The sequence below is a fragment of the Gopherus evgoodei genome, chromosome 16 (assembly GCF_007399415.2).
Source record: "Gopherus evgoodei ecotype Sinaloan lineage chromosome 16, rGopEvg1_v1.p, whole genome shotgun sequence".
Taxonomy (NCBI): Eukaryota; Metazoa; Chordata; order Testudines; family Testudinidae; genus Gopherus; species Gopherus evgoodei.
Window position 1 is genome coordinate 22,929,312 of NC_044337.1, and position 16,620 is coordinate 22,945,931.

The 16,620-nt window shown below is 46.5% G+C and overlaps 1 protein-coding gene across 3 annotated transcripts in view; it reads right to left on the reverse strand.

Annotated features, from left to right (window-relative positions):
- STRBP (spermatid perinuclear RNA binding protein) overlaps window positions 1-16,620 on the reverse strand; it is a 103,199-nt gene that overhangs the window by 50,694 nt on the left and 35,885 nt on the right. For all 3 annotated transcript variants that reach the window (XM_030535170.1, XM_030535172.1, XM_030535171.1), the window contains exon 2: window positions 3,003-3,174. In XM_030535170.1, the coding sequence (XP_030391030.1) occupies window positions 3,003-3,005 (3 nt within the window). In that variant the 5' untranslated portion in view covers window positions 3,006-3,174. The remainder of the gene's footprint in view (window positions 1-3,002; window positions 3,175-16,620) is intronic.

Sequence of the window (16,620 nt, forward strand, 5' to 3'; positions counted from 1 at the left end):
TTCTCTGTACCAGCTCCCAAACTACAGACAGAAAAACTCAGGTCCAGAGCTAGAAAAATGCAAGGAGGAGAATTTTTTCTTATCTCCTTTACTCTACAAATGATATCTCCATGACTAGCCTTTTCATTCTCTTCTGCTATTCCCCATATTGTTCATCAGCTTCACCCAATACCAACTGTAAGCTCCTGAGGACAGGGACTATGCAGTCTCTTATCTGCACGAGAAGTGCCCATGCACAGCAATGGCTGTATAATACCAGTCAAGCACTGCCCTAGCTAATCCAACCTGCAATGGTTAATAAAGGTATTTTTGGGTGCTTGCCTTGCATAACTTCACCAAGAAAGTTTCACTTTGGGGACAAAAAGCCATGGTTCTGATGAAGCATATAAAGCCAGGGAGGTCTAGCAGGCAGGGGGATGAATGAAGGAGCAGGAAACCTGGGTTCTGTTCCTGGCTCTGCCACTGACCTGCTGTGTAACCTTGGAAAGTGACGTTCCCTCTGTGCCTGGTTTCTCCTCCCTCTCTTTGTATAAGTTTTTCTAGGCAAGGGCTGTGCCCAGGCCTGTGTCCATGCAGCACCTAGCACAGACAGACCCTAAGCTTGGATAGGGTCCCCCGTAGTCACCACTGAGATACAAACAGTAAATAGTAACTACGAAGGAAGGAAGTGCATTCTGGGGTACTCTGTCCCTTTGTTCAGACCCCCAGCCCGAGTGGCTCCCAGAGGTCAGCTGATCCGGTTCCAAAGAGGAAATTCGAGGGCTCCATGCACATCAAGGAAGTGCCAGGAAGTTGTCTTGTTCTGGGGCAGGTAATTTGGAAGAGAGGTGCCCTGGGAAGGAGGCAGAGAGAAGCTGCACTGTGTACAGGGCTTTGACAATCTGGGAGAACAACTCTGCCTGGCTAGACAAGCCTTCAAGACCAGCAGCTCTCCCCTCACACTGGGCTGGGTCCAGAGGCAGCCCATCATGGCATGGCTGCCCAGCAGCCTCTTGCTCTACGAGTTTGGTGCTGCCAAGCCTGGGATATTGGACCTCAGTCTGGAGCAACTACACATCAGTAGGAAAATCCTGACAGACAGGAGGGAATTCAGCAAAGAGCATGAAAAATGGCTAGGAAGGAGGCTGAAAGGGAAGGGTTAGCTTGTGAGGAAAGATTAAAAAACTCAAATAGAAAAAAACAAGAGGTTAAAGGATCCCAAATGAAGAAGGGCTTGCAGGGAGGATTCACGGACTTCCACAATCAGGTGAGGTGGCACAGAGACCTGTGACCTGATTGGAGACATCTAGTTGCCATGCCATCCAGACGAGACATGTATGATCTGAAAAGTTAGTGAACTAGCATGGGCAGCCACTATCTACCAGGTGTTTCCCCTTCAGCCTCGTGCAACCCTGGTGCTCAGAGACCAATCTGATGCAGTGTCAGGCAACTTTTTACTCTGTTCCCGATGAACAGGAGAGAATCAAAAATATTCCCGGTACATGGATCACAGGGCCTTCCCCTGCCGCCCAGCTGACTGGTGCACTCTTGCTAATCATTTACTTCCATTAACTGCATTTATCCTGCAGTGAAGGGGAATTTCCCCCCCTACTTCACAGCTTGTAACCATGCCTGAGCTCAGAGACAGCAGGGCCTGTAATGGATCCAAGCAGTCTCATTGCTGAATCTGCACCTAGTTCTCCTATCCCACAGGCAATGTACATGCTCAGGGAGAAGAGCATTGGTTCACAGGTAAGGAGTGCTCCCCCTACGCCCCTCCCAGGACTCTCATGCTAGAATTCCATTCCCGAAGGTCCCTGATGTTGCTCACCTCTGTTACAAAACACGAAAAGACACAGGTAAAGGCTGCTGCAGCTTGGTGGTCAATCGGTGACATGGATTTGTTAATTCACCTCCACCCAAAGTATGTCCACTCCTCCCCAAATCTCCCTGCTTGTAAATACGGATTATAGAAAATACTCCAGCAGCAGTATACTGATAAGCCTGTAACTTGTGTATTAGAAACACATGGTTATCTCACTAATGGGCAATGGCAAAATAAGTACTAAGCAAGAGAATCTGGGTCAAGAATTCATAGGATCCAGCAAGCTTTCCATTTAAAGTCCAATCCGTGCCCTGAGGTCCCTTTTTCCCCAGAGCATTCTTCTCATCACAGAGGATAAAATCTTAATTTGTGTTTGGCTGGGTTATTGTTTAATGGATTTCATTAGCAATCATCTACTCAAATCTGAATACAGTACTTTATTGTAAATATTATGCTGCACCTATTCGCTCCTCCCTCTCTTGCAGCAACAACATTTAGAGGGCTTAAAAAAATCAATAGGCTGAAATTACTCACAACAGCTGGCTCTCAGGAATTCATTAATTGGGTGGGCTTTTCCCCCTTCCTTGAATGCATTTTTGAAAAACTAACCATTCCAAGCCCTTCACATTTGCACAGCTTTGCAAATTAAATGCATCTCTGACTCTTGCAATTTGTAACAGATACAAGCAGGCAGATTGGAAGTGACTCCTCACTTAGTGATCAAATATGCCCCAATGGGTACGGGTTACATATGTATCATATCTATGCTATTAATAGATGTGCACAGAGCTCGGGCTTTTAATTTTTAACACTAAAATATAGAGAGCGCCAACATCTGATCTTGTGGGGAAGGGGTGGGTGGGGAGTGTCAGAGTTTGTTATGCAATCCACAGTTCAAGGTCACCCACACTCTGCAACAGCTTGCTAATGCCAGTTTTATTAGAAAAGGTTATTTATGAGCATCCCCTTCATTTGTGTTTAATAATTCATGTGCTGCAGGCTCACAAGGCTCCATTCTCCAGTTAGAAAAAGCCCCAGCAATAAATCAAAGCCCATTTGCTTTGCTTAAACCATGTGGAGATATCTTTAATGCAGCAGAGTCAGAAAATCCTTCCACTCTTGTTTTAACAGATTCCATAACGGGCTAGGTGTGGAGAATAATTTTAAGGCAGCCATATTAACGAAGACAGGTACCTACCATGGTTTGCTAGAGTCTCAGCTCTGCTCCCCCTCCCCCTTCCGCGGTATCTTTGCTAGGCACTGCTTTTGCCTGACAGAACCTCCTCATAAGCCTCTCAAATCCCTTGCCAGCTCAAGAGTTCATACAGGCCGAGATGTTCCGGGAGTCGCTTTCTGCGATACAACAACACCTGCAAAGACAGAGAGAGAAACAACCTGAAGAGAGAAGAAACCACATGCTAATTTTGATTGCTTTTCAAAGCAGCACATTAAACCAAGCCACTGATTAAAGCAGCAGGCTTCAAAAGGAGCGGGGAGGAAATCATCAATGCAGAACAAAAAGCAGATGTCTCTATACAAAGTAACTTTTTTTTTTTGTTAAACATGCCCACATACATGTTACTGTTTTCCCATGCCATCCTCATCTGGGTTCATCAGCCGAGAAGCAACTGGCATTCAAAAGCTCTGACACCAGGCAGTTCTGAATTCCAGGGTGTTTAGTACAGTTGATATGAAGCCAGCTACAAAACTGGTGTGCCACTTTTATCCATAAATCACATTTTTGGAAACTGAATTACTTTTCATTTATTACTTGTACTTCATTAGTGCCGCAAGACCCCGATCAGCATGATGGCCCCAAGCGTGCCAAGTGCTGTACAAATATATAGTAAGAAAGAGTCCTTGCCACAAATAACTACAGGTTGACGTTTTCAAAGCAGGGCAGGGGATTTAGTCCCAAATCTAATGGAAATTCATGGGGGAACGCATGGCTAAATCACCTAGTGCCACTCTGATCTCTGAGCCCCCAGCTGACACTGTCCATCTCTGTGCTGCTTTCCACAGCACCTTAAAGGCAAGAGAGCCATGTACAGCAAGCCTTGGCAAAACTGGGGAATACCAGGCATTTCTCTTCTGAGCCCTGTTACAACAGAACGGGTATCCCTCTCTGCACATGAGAAAAGCCTTCGCTCGTGTCTGATATTTGAAGTGGCACGTGGTATTTCATGTCAGGGAAGACCAAAAGCCCAGGGGAGTTTCTCTCTTTGGTGGGGGTAGAGGTGGGGGATTGTAAATGGAGAAATCAGTCTCCAAAAGCGCACTGTTCGGAGCTGACAGGAAACTGCAGCAGGCTCAGAGAAGGGAAACACACAACAATCCAAGCTGGGCTCTGTTCTAGGCCATTCCCACTCTCACACACTCGAAGGCTAGGGCCTGTGCACCCTGGGTGCAGAGCACTATGCGGAACCTTCATCACTGACACCTGCAGTCTGGCTCATTTTCTGTTCTAGGCATATTGGCAAAGCTAAAAAGAAAAACATTGAAATAAGAGTGCAAAGCTCCTTCCCTTATCCTGGAGCAACAGGCACCATATTGGAGGGCCATCACGATGCAACTGCAAATAAATGCTCAGCGAGGAGGAGGAGGACACACTGATGGAGTAAGTACCACGTGACAGATAGGAGCGTGTCTGAGCTCAGGGCGCACTATGGAACCCCAGTCCTTGCAAAGAATTCCCTCTTCCCTCTCATTCCATATACCACCACAGGAACTTTTCAGAGACATTTGCAGTGGGTTGAAAGCCAGTTGGTAAAATCCTACCACCTGACATGTGCTCTCCTTTCAGTGTGTCTTTCGATCCTGCACATCAAACAATCCTGACATTGTTAAAGGTTAAGCCTGCTTTTGCCAACAGCATAGGGACTGGAGAAGAGACTTGAAAGCATAGTTGGTGCTTAACTACAGAGGTGTGATAAAATTATTAAAATGTTGTGCCCCGTATAGATTTGAACACAGCTAGAGAGGGAGCAATACAGTCCACTTCACTGTGCCACTATTTAAGGGGTGAAGCAGATTTACAGGACTAATAGCTTTGGGAGCAATTTGTTGTCTATAAAGACACCCCTCCGAACTCCAGACTATGCACCTGGGATACAGCACAGTGTAACAACCAACCAACCAGCCAGTGAAAGAGTCTGGTACAGCCCCCTCTACCCCTCTTCTGGTTGAATATGGGGATGGGTTGAAGGAACATATAAATAATGAAGCGGTCAGTTGAGGTTACAGTAAACTGGGTTTTTTGGGGGGTGGGAGGAGAGGTAGGGCGGGACAGGTTCATAGGGAGAGAGATGGATTGAGATGAATCTTGAGGGACCTAGTTCCTCAAGTCCCACCAGAAAGACTGCATTGGCTGCTACCCTAACATGTGACGATGGCTGCCCTAAACTACTAGTGCTGCCAAGTGCACAAATCCCCCTGGAGAGGCTCACAGAAGCCAGGGCCTCTGCCAACAAAGGGCCCTAAAAGCTCAAACAGGGACAGAGCTTGGACAATAAGCACAGGTATATTTGCCTTTAGAAATAAATTAGAGTGCCCTATTTCCATGGCGGGGACAACAGGGAGCACTGCACAACCAGGCTAAGACTCCCTCTCCACTGATGCAGCCCCCTCATATCACACACCCACGACCTGCTGCGCTCTCCGGCCTCGGAAAGTTCCAGTCCTGCCCTCCCACTGCAGGCTGAGATGCCAAAGCTGCCATTAAAATTCCAGTGGGAACTGGGGTCCAGACCCTGGGGCAGCTTTTAAAGTCTCAGACTTACTTTGCACAGACCCAATCCTTGCAAACGCTCCTATACGCAGAGAACTACTCACTTGTGCAGCCAACTGATGTCAATGGTCACCTCGCGTGAGCAGAGTTACACACATTTAAGTGACTGCAGATTGGGGCCCAGGGCAACAAGCCTTGGACTTGGTCTTCCAGGCATTCGTGCACCTTCTCCCGCCTGGAGAACAGTTGCTGAGGCCCCAGGACAGTGTCCCGGGTGTGGAAACAGAGCCCATTGTAGCCAAACTGCAAAATCCAAACTATCCTTTAAAATAACCCCTATTTCTCCCCTTTCCACACCGCCTTGTTCAGCCCCCAAATACTGCTCCCTCGCCCTTGGGCTAACAGGAAACACGTAAGCGCCACACTCTCCACCCAACCCTGTCAGCCAGGGCCCAGTCTGCAGCCTTCTGCCACTGCTCAGCACAGCTACTGTGCGTCAAACATTCTTCACCAGAGCACCCAGCTGGCTTAAAAACAGGACAGGGAGTCTGGACTCCTGGTTCTAGGCACAGCTCTGACACTGGTTTTCATTTGGTCAAGCCGGCTCTGTGCCCGAGTGTCCCCTAGCTGCAAAGCAGGGGTAATATGTCCCTACTTCGCAGGAGTGCTGGGTGGTTTCCAACAGGTGTCTCAAGCTTTTCCTCTGCCTGTTATTCATGGTCCCAGCCCACCAATCCATCCAGGATAAGTTCTCCCTTCAAACCACGAACTGGTTTCATGCTATTTTTTATCCTCATTTCTGCCTTTTGTATTTTCCAGCCTTCCTTCCTCCTACAAGCACCAGGTGGAAATTCTCTCTCGGATCAAGAGCATGAGGTGGAAGGCCTCTATCTGGATTTAGCAAATGTGCCCATCACTACAGTCTTTAGACATCAAGCTATGCTCCATCCTGGACTCCTGTCCAGTACTGCTATAACGTGCAGTTTATAGGTGACAACACACTGAAAGCAGATGGATGGAAATGGCTGACTGAGCAAATACTGATGCTTCACTAAATTGCTGGGCGGACGGTCCGACTATCTAGAGGCCAAGCCTGCAAGCCACCTCTTGAGCTCCAAGAACAAATGTACCTCAGGGTGCAATTCCGCAGGCACTGAGCTCTTTTCTGTATACTCTGAAAACCTGAAATAGCTTGAAAGCAAATGTTTACAGCTGTGACCAGGGCTAATTTCTCTCTGCTGCACAGCGGATGAGCTATGCAGCATCAACACCTTTCAATGCTATCCTTGAGAGGGGCAGAACAATGCAGCTTTTCAGAGAGGCTCCGGGTTTCATTAACAAGCAAAACAAGTCAGGCAAGAGTCACCATTAATCCCTGCCCTTTTCCCCAAAAGTGAGCAATTGAGGTCTGGGGACATGGCTGCACTGTGCTCCAATTAGGGAGGGCGTTACAGATGACAGCATCTTCATCAATATTATTCAGGAAGAAGAAGAAACATCACCACACAATTCTAGCTGGAGCTGTTCTGCAGTGTTCTTTCAAATTATTAATTGCCCAACCATACTTCTCAGAAGTGTCAACACAAAAAAACAACACAACAACAACAAAAACCCGACCTTAATGCAGTTCAGACCTGGGAGAGAACGTTTAATAAAACCATTAAACAGAATGGAGCCTGCTTTCTAAAAACTCAGATGCTACTTTAAGAACAAGGCACAGAGTGGAAAATAAACAGAAGCCAAACAGCCACAGCCATCTGGATTGAGCGCTAAGGCCTCTGCTTATTACCAGGCCCTTCAGAAGGGATTCAGAGAAACGGACTGCAATCTTTCTAATCCAGCAGCTTTGTTCTGCCACTAACTCACTACAGAGCATCTATGCTAGGACCAGCCCCCAACTGAGACAGCTCCATCCATGGCTGCAGCACTAAGGGACAGAGGCTGCCCGTTGCAGCAGCACTAGCTGAGAGAGGACAGTTGGCGTTGCTAAGGGGTGGCCTAAAGGACATGATGGTAAAAGCCGCTTGTGCCTGGGCTACAACACAGCTAGCGCCACCACAGCTTGCAATGAATTTTCCAGGAAAAGCCTCTAGGATAAACAAAGCCATGAATGACCTCGGGAAAGTCCCTTACCGTCTCTGTGCCTCACTCCCCACCTGTAAAATGGGCATACTACTACCTCACCTCACCAGGGCCAGGTGAGGAGTATTGATGTGATTTTTTTAATCCTCAGACAGCAGGCACTATAGCAATGTGAAGTGTTATTACATACCAGCACTAAATGAGGTAATTCATGCTCTCTCTAAACTGTCTCCACAGCAGGTCTGGGAATAACCAGAACTCCGACGTTTAAAAAAACACCGTCTCTCAACAGAAGAAAAACATCAGGAAACGGGCTCCTGAGGTTCATCTTAATCAGAATGTAACCAATTTAGCAATGGCTGCAGCATGGCCACAGAGGGCCCAGAAATGTTTCCATTAAACACCCCATCTTTCACAAGGAACTTTTGGCATGGGCATGAGATGAGTGAAGGTAAGAGTCTGATATGTCGCCTTAATAATGGGGTTTATTCCTGCAGCTGTCAGTGGTGTTTCCTGGACTTAAAGATGCTCATTTAAATAGTTTTGGACATACCAACATGCAGCCCTTCAGCTGTCTTTAGATACTTCTGATTGGCAAGGTGGCAGGCAGGAGCAACAGGTCTGCAAACTCCACATGGGCTGAAATTAACAAAGCAGCTGAGACTCCATTTCCCCCTTAGAAAAGGGAGCCTTGGATACCTGTTACCAACCCAGCAGCACAGAGCAGCGCCTTGCACAGAGAAATGCTGCTGGAATAACTGGGGAACGGAAACAGGATCACAGGACATTGAACTCTTTAGTCATCTAAATCCCCACTTCTCTGCTGCTCGGGCATCTGGCCAGGCTGTCGGAAGAGTCCAGGGTCCATGACAACTACTTCAATGCTACAGCAAGACTGAACAAGCCAGCAATGTTTTTCTGGGGCACTAAAGCACCCTCTGCCCTTCTAATCTTTCCTGCAGTCCAGCATCAGCACGTGAGGCACTGTAGCGTAAACAGCAGGTTGAAGGGCAACACAAATAATCCTGAGACATCTGAGTTGGCCTCAGATTTGAGAGCACGGGTACTGGAGAGAGAACTAGTGCTGCGGAGAGTAGGAAGGAACGGTCCCAAAGTAGGATGGGATTTGCAGGATAAGATCAGACCCAGCAGCAAAAGAATGCTGCAGTTTATTCAGCATACAAGAAAAAAAGTTATGTTCAGTGAAATTAAGGAGGATGGTTAATATCAAAATAAGAGTCCTGGAGCTTTAATTGCTAGTTAGTTTTAATTTCTGCTCTGCATGCAAAAGGCAGGTGATTTTTCATCATAAAACACACACAACGCTGCTTGGATCAGGAAAGAAGTATAATTCTGCAGTATAATTTTATTTCTGGCTTTCTGCCAAGAGTCTTTCTGGCAGCATCTACCACAGTGGGAAACTGTGTATCTGGGTCAGGAAAGACAAGTTGCTTTTCAGAACAGCTCAATACATTTGGCAGAATTGCTGATATTATAATTGAACTCTTTCAGCAACTCTTTTTATGATGCATCAAGACTCCAATCAAAACAAGATCCGCAGCACTGATTAGTGTCAAAATAACTGACGGAGAAACAGCAAAATAGTTTTTCCTGGTTTTAAAAGCATCAACATGCTGAGGGGAAATACAACAATTCAGGAGATTTCATTATGGGAAAATGTTCAGACTAGTTCTGACCCTTCTCTTCTGCGAATGTTTAAGTTTTTAAGTCCTAATTCCTAAAAGAATGGCACAGAAATTCTGGTTTCTCCCTTCTACAACAGCATGCAAAAGCAGAAATCCCTCCCACCCTGGGTATGTCTGCACTGCAATTAAAAACCTGTGGCTGGCCCATGCCAGCTGACTTGGGCTTGTGCTAAAGGGCTGTTTAATTGCAGTGTGGACATTTGGGCTTGGGCTGGAGTCTGGGTTCAAGGACCCTGCAAAGTGGGAGGGTCCCAGAGCTGGGAACAGGCAACAGGGGATGGATCACTTGATGATTACCTGCTCTGTTCATTCCCTCTGAAGCTCCTGGCATTGGCCACTGTCAGAAGACAGGATACTGGGCTAGATGGACCTTTGGTCTGATCCAGTATGGCCATTATGTTCTTAGCTGCCCAAGCCCTATACACCACAGTTAAACAGCCCCTTAGCCAGACCCCTGCGATCCTGAATCAGCTGGCACAGGCCAGCTGTGGGTTTTTAATTACAATGTGGACACACCCTCTGACACATGAGCATTCTGAAAGGGAATGCAATTATAGCACAGGGATGCACCACTGACTGGTAAAACTCCTGCTGCTCCCAATAACATGCCGAGAGTCAACTAAGTTAGTAAAGTCCTGCAAGTTTATTTTCCAAGGATGAAATTTCTCTTGCTTGCTTCCCACCCAAAGGAGATTTTGGGGGTGGGGGGAGGGAGTGGTTAAATTCCATTTCTCTCCCCCCCCAGCCCCCACTCCCATTTGTGTGAGCAGACTGTTGATAAAACAAAAAATTGTTTCTTTCTGACCTCCAAACCCCCAGTGCAGACTATGCCTTGTATCTGCTTGAAGAAAATCTGAAGTTGGAGACTTCTGAAGCTTCACAGAACATGCTCAGCACACAAGTTCCAAATAACTTTTTAACATATGAAAGCGCAGGTCATACACAGGGCCGGCACTACCATTCAGGCAGCCTAGGCAATCGCCTAGGGCGCCAGAATAAATGGTGGGCGCCGTTTTGCTGGAGGGGGCAGCAGGCGTCTCTGGTGGAGCTGCCGCAGTGGTGCCTGCGGAGGGTCTGGTGCTCCGCGGCTCCGGTGGAGCCGCTGCAGTCATGCCTGCGAACAGTTGGCTGCTCGCGTGGCTCCGGTGGACCTCCCGCAGGCACGACTGCAGCGGCTCCACCAGAGCCGCGGAGCACCGGACCCTCCGCAGGCACTACTCCGGCAGCTCCACCAGAGCTGCGGGACCAGCGCGCGGGGTGGCGAAATTGCTGTCTGCCTAGGGCGCTCAAACCCCTAGTGCCGGTCCTGGTCATACACAGTACTTGGAACGATGCACAGTGCATCAGAGCATTTACACCAATGGTCATATTTTTAAACACAAAAGCAGTGCATTTAATTGACTCTCTGGATCTCACCTTTCCCTTCTGAAGACGAAGAACACTGCCTCAACGCTCACAAAATTTCATGTATCACTTTTTATTTTAAAACAATTTTACAGTTGAGATTTTAACGTAAGTGTGAGGAAATTCAAAGATAAGGTTTGCATATCATCCACAGGTTAGCTACTTTGCATCTATAACCCAACTCAGGGATGAGCTGGTCCCAATTTGACAATACAGGTTCTCTCAATAATCAGGAACATACAGATAAGCCAAATCCACCCTATGGCCACGTCCAGACTATGTATTAAAATCGATTTTAGATACGCAACTTCAGCTACGGGAATAACGTAGCTGAAGTCGAATTTCTAAAATCGAGGTACTCACCAGTCTGGACGGCACGGCATCGATGTCCGCGGCTCTCCGTGTCGATTCCGGAACTCCGTTCGGATTGATGGAGTTCCGGAATCGATGTAAGCGCGCTCGGGGATCAATACATCGCGTCCAGACTAGACGCGATATATCGATCCCCGAGCTATCGATTTTAACCCGCCGATGCCGCGGGTTAGTCTGGACGAGGGCTATGTGTAAGTGTATATTGTAACAATAGCAAAAGCATTATAGATTTTAATAGGGCTGAAATAAACAGATTTCTATAGAAATGTAATAGGATTTCTACAGAAATTACTCTAAAGTCCACCAGAATTTAACAAGGACAATATTCTTTTTATAGGTTTCTAAGCATCCTAAAGAAATCTATGGAAGAAAATTGTCTATCAAATTCTATAGGAGACCTTTAAAAACAAATGTATGAGAAAGTAATCTTTCTACAGACTATGTTAGACACTTACCTGGCCCCTGTTACCACAGTATCCAAGTGCCTTAGTCTAATATATTTATCCTCAATAACACTGAAGTGAATTTGGGAAGTGCTATTATCCCCACTGTGCTGGTGGGAAATTGAGACAGAGAGACTAAGTGACTTTCCCAAGGTCATACAGGGAGGCTGTGGTAGACCAGGGAATAGAAAATTGAGTCCCAGGCTAACACTCAAAGCCACTGGACCACCCTTCCCCTATGGGACTTTCCCATAAAGGGAGAAGCAAGAGCTAAATCAGGTTAAGGTACCCAACCTACAGGCAAGACCAACAGTTCCCCTATACATTCGCAAATAACATTCGCTTTCCTCTTCCAAAGTTATAATTAAATAGAGGTGTACATTTGGCAGTGTACGCTGCAGTAAATACTCCTCACTATTACGTAAGGGACCAAGGGTTGGCTGTTACCAAGTCACCTAGGTGTTACAGCCAGCACAAAAGACTCCTAGAGAAGCAGCGAACGCTGCCGAGGCAACGATTACATTCTCCCTCTACAGCCTGGACACTGGCGTCACTGCCTTTTATTGTCCATTCCCGATGCATAAAGTGGTTGAGGCTCATCGCCTCTCCTGCAGGGCAACAAAGCATAACAACGTTCTGATATGGAAGGGGCAGGAGGAAGCGAGATGAAAATGAAGACAATGTGGAAATACAGGAGCAGTCACTGCAGCTCTGGGGCAACAAGCAGAGCAACAATATACATACACACAAACATGTTTTCCGTTCATACTGCCCCTTCCAACAATGACAAACTGGCTATTTGCAGGCATAACCTGAATATCTAGAGTTATAATAGTAGATACTAAACTTTTTTTTTTTGGGGGGGGGGGAGATATATCCTCCTGCTTTGGGATTTAACCCAATCTCTATTATGGCTTAGGAGATTTCCCAAAGGGTGGACTATGCCCACTAAGGGGTGTTTCTTGCACTTTGTCTGAAGTATCTAGTCCTCGCCACTGTCAGACAGACTACTGGACTAGATGAACTATAGGTCTGATCCACTTTGCCAAGCCTATGTTCTTACTAAAGCTGGTTGAAAATCTGGAAAATGTTCAGGGCAGAGGTTTTAGTTGAAAATCTAATTATTTTTCACAGAAAACTCAAAATTCTGGAGTTTTCAGCTAGCTATAGCGCCTATGGATCTCAAAGCACTTTACTTATAACTATTTAGGCTTCCTTAACGCCTCCAGCACTAGGTTCCTTTAAGGAGATACTCAGACTCATTAGTCACCTTTTAAAATCATAACCATGATTTCTGTGCCTCATTTTGTAAACTGGAATATTTGAGGCACAGAAGTCATGGCCATGGTTTTCAAAAGTGACTAGTGAATCTGTGTACCTCCAATTTTGGGCTCCCTCTTCGGGCATCTTTAAGGAGCCTGACTTTCAGTGGGTGGGAATTTAGCACTTTCTGAAAATCAGGGCTCTTTAGGGACACTCAATTTGGGCCCTGAAAAACTGAAACACACAAAAATCACTGTGTGGTTTAGAAAAATCTATGCCTATCTCAAAACACCAATGCTGTGTTTTGGCCACACAACCATCAACCCTTACAGCCTGGACTTCAACCAGATGCAATTTGCAACAGCTGAGAGATCAAATCCGAAGAAACGTAAGTTTATTATAAATACTAGCAGAAATGTAATTACCATAGCACTGTGATGCTTGTTATGGCAAACCTTACACCTGCCACAAACACTGCAATTCAAGAGGACTCAGGACTATGGTAACAATAAATTACTCCGAGTATGTGATTAATGAATGAAATTAACCAGTTTACATTACTAGCTTTATCAAAATCTTAGCTTCCTCCTGCCCCTGAAAACAGAAAGTTTAACAGACTACGGCTCTGGTCTTCAGAACAAGAAATGGAATGGTCTCAGCTCAGTCTTAAATGCATTCCAAATACCAGCCTTAGCTAGATTCTTAGACCCATCACCATGGTATCTCAGCCCCGCATTATATACAACCCAACACATCAGTGACAACTAACACTGAGGGCTTGTCTACATCAGAAAGTTGCAGCGCTGGTGAGGGAGTTACAGCGCTGCAACTTTGAAGGTGTACACATCTGCAGGGCATCACCAGCGCTGCAACTCCCTGTTTGCAGCGCTGGCCGTACTCCCGTTTTGTCTCGGGTGTAGAGGATCCAGCGCTGGTGATCCAGCGCTGGTAATCCAATGTAAACACTTACCAGCGCTTTTCTTGACCTCCGTGGAAGGAGGAAGCCTCTGGTAATCAAGCTGATCTCCTTTCCCGGTTTGCTCTCTCGTTCCCGGAACCCCGAGCAAGCAGGTCTCCTTCCCTGTGGTTTGCTGGGTGGCTCCGGGAACGCGAGAGCAAACCGCGGCGAAGCTGGTCTCCTTCCCCGGTTTGCTCTCTCGTTCCCGGAACCCCAAGCAAGCAGGTCTCCTTCCCTGCGGTTTGCAGGGTGGCTCCGGGAACGCGAGAGCAAACCGCGGCGAAGCTGGTCTCCTTCCCCGGTTTGCTCTCTCGTTCCCGGAACCCCGAGCAAGCAGGTCTCCTTCCCTGCGGTTTGCAGGGTGGCTCCGGGAACGCGAGAGCAAACCGCGGCGAAGCTGGTCTCCTTTCCCGGTTTGCTCTCTCGTTCCCGGAACCCCGAGCAAGCAGGTCTCCTTCCCTGCGGTTTGCTGGGTGGCTCCGGGAACGCAAGAGCAAACCGCGGCGAAGCTGGTCTCCTTCCCCGGTTTGCTCTCTCGTTCCCGGAACCCCAAGCAAGCAGGTAAGGAGAACCGCTTGCTCGGCGGTTCGGGGAACGAGAGAGCAAACCGGGAAAGGAGACCAGCTTCGCCGCGGTTTGCTCTCTCGTTCCCGGAACCCCGAGCAAGCAGGTCTCCTTCCCTGCGGTTTGCAGGGTGGCTCCGGGAACGCGAGAGCAAACCGCGGCGAAGCTGGTCTCCTTCCCCGGTTTGCTCTCGCGTTCCCGGAACCCCCTTTGAAGCCGCCCAACAGCGCTGCAGTGTGGCCACATCTAACACCACTTGCAGCGCTGGTTGCTGTAAGTGTGGCCACTCTGCAGCGCTGGCCCTATACAGCTGTACTAATACAGCTGTAACAACCAGCGCTGCAAAATTTTAGATGTAGACATGGCCTGAGACTCGCTGTGAAACCACCATGAAAGTCCATTCAGGTCTAAGGGAGGATGCCTAGGGCTGAGACTGAAGACAGACCAAGCAGGGTGAAGGAATTAACAACTTGCTACTGACTCTTAAGTGACAAGTGGATAAATAAAAGGAGCTCAGTGTGCAAGGCTGCCTCCTTCAAGTCTTTACAGGCCCATGAAAGAGAACTCTCTATAGGGCTAACTAAACACAACAGAAAGCAGAACGTGTAAGTGACGTAAAACACTTTTGGGCAGGGGCTTGTCTTATTATGGTCTCTAACGCACACATTAGACACTACATAAATAATTAGTAACAAAGGATATTATTCACTTATGGTTTAAGTAGAAAACTCATTATCAAACTATGAATATATTCACCAATAATTTAAAAGCAACTTCTAGCTTCCAACATCCTAAAGTGTGAGTTCCTCCTTTTCTATACAACATGTACTAAGAAAACCTGGAGTAATTTCAGAACACACATCTGTCTGTGGCCTCAGGAAGTGAGGTATTAATTATGAAACCACTAACATCCAAAATGAACTGTTCTGAGATCCACAGGCTTGTTAGACTACATCATTTACTGCAGAAGATTATTCACTAGAAGCATTATATTATACCTAAATGGCTTTGGAAATAGAGCTGTAATAAATGTGATGATGCTACAGGAGCAAGACCTGCTTTTATTTATAGTTTTCACACTTATCAACCCATTGGGCAAAATTTTATAAGGCAGCAACATGAAAATATAGCAGAAAGATGTTGCCAAAAACCCCAATTTTTCAATTTAATTCCAAAATTCTTTTTGGATTACTAGGGATGTGGCTTTTTCAGTCACATGCAAAATTTCAAAGACGATTTTTCCTTTATTATTGTACATGAGGCATACAACTGTATTTGCAACTAAATCAAAAGGTACCAATATGCTCCAAGCTAAATCAGAATATGGGCATCTCTGACAGAATAAAACAGACTACATATAGCTTTTTGGTTTGCTCAACAATCAAAAACTGGTCAATGTCTAATGGGGGAGAGTATGTGTGTGAGAGAGACAGATTAAACCCTTACAAAGGGGGGGCATGCCAGGTGATTCTAACATCAAACACCATCCCCACCTCCCCAAATGCCTAAAAAAAATCTGCCCACAGAAAAAGTGGCTATCAAAATTCAGCTCTTAGATTACAGGCTCCTCAGGTAACAATTAACATGTGGAACTCATTGTTACAAACAATCATTGAGGCCAAGTACTTAGTAGGACTACACTTTTCTATGGCTATTGAGACCATCCACACTTCCATTAGACAGGATTGATTGATTGATTGATTTGTATAAGGGATACAATTCCTCAGGCTTTAGGGGCATAAGCCAACTTGTAACGGTCAGTGGTTGGAGGAAGTTCCCCAATGGTCAGGTTATTTCATGAAGATCCGCTGCAGGATTCTCTTGCCCCCTCCTGCAAAGCATCAAGTACTGACCCTGACACAGACTAGAAAGACCAGTGGAGTGAGCTGGGTGTGGCAATTCTGATACAATAAAAACCCAGCTGATCCAAGTTATTTACAACTACAACTAGCCATATATTTAGCACAGAATGGAATGCAACTGCCCCTTCATTAACAAGGCTGCAAAACTGCTGAACAGTTTCTGCACCAGCCTCACACCTGGACATAACACAGAAAGTTGGGCTGTACTCACTTGGATGCAGCAGCTCTAAGGATGGGTAGGTGTTAACCAAACTCAGGCCAAATCCTGAGAAGAGGGGTGGGGAGCGAGCAGGAAGTAGAAGAGAAAATGCCAAACAAATCAGAGTTGGTTTTCTTTATTTAAGAGATCAGGGCCTACTCCAAACGCCATTGAAGTCAATAGATTCCCACTAATTCCAATGGGCTTGGGATCAGGCCCCCTTTGTTTTGGGCACT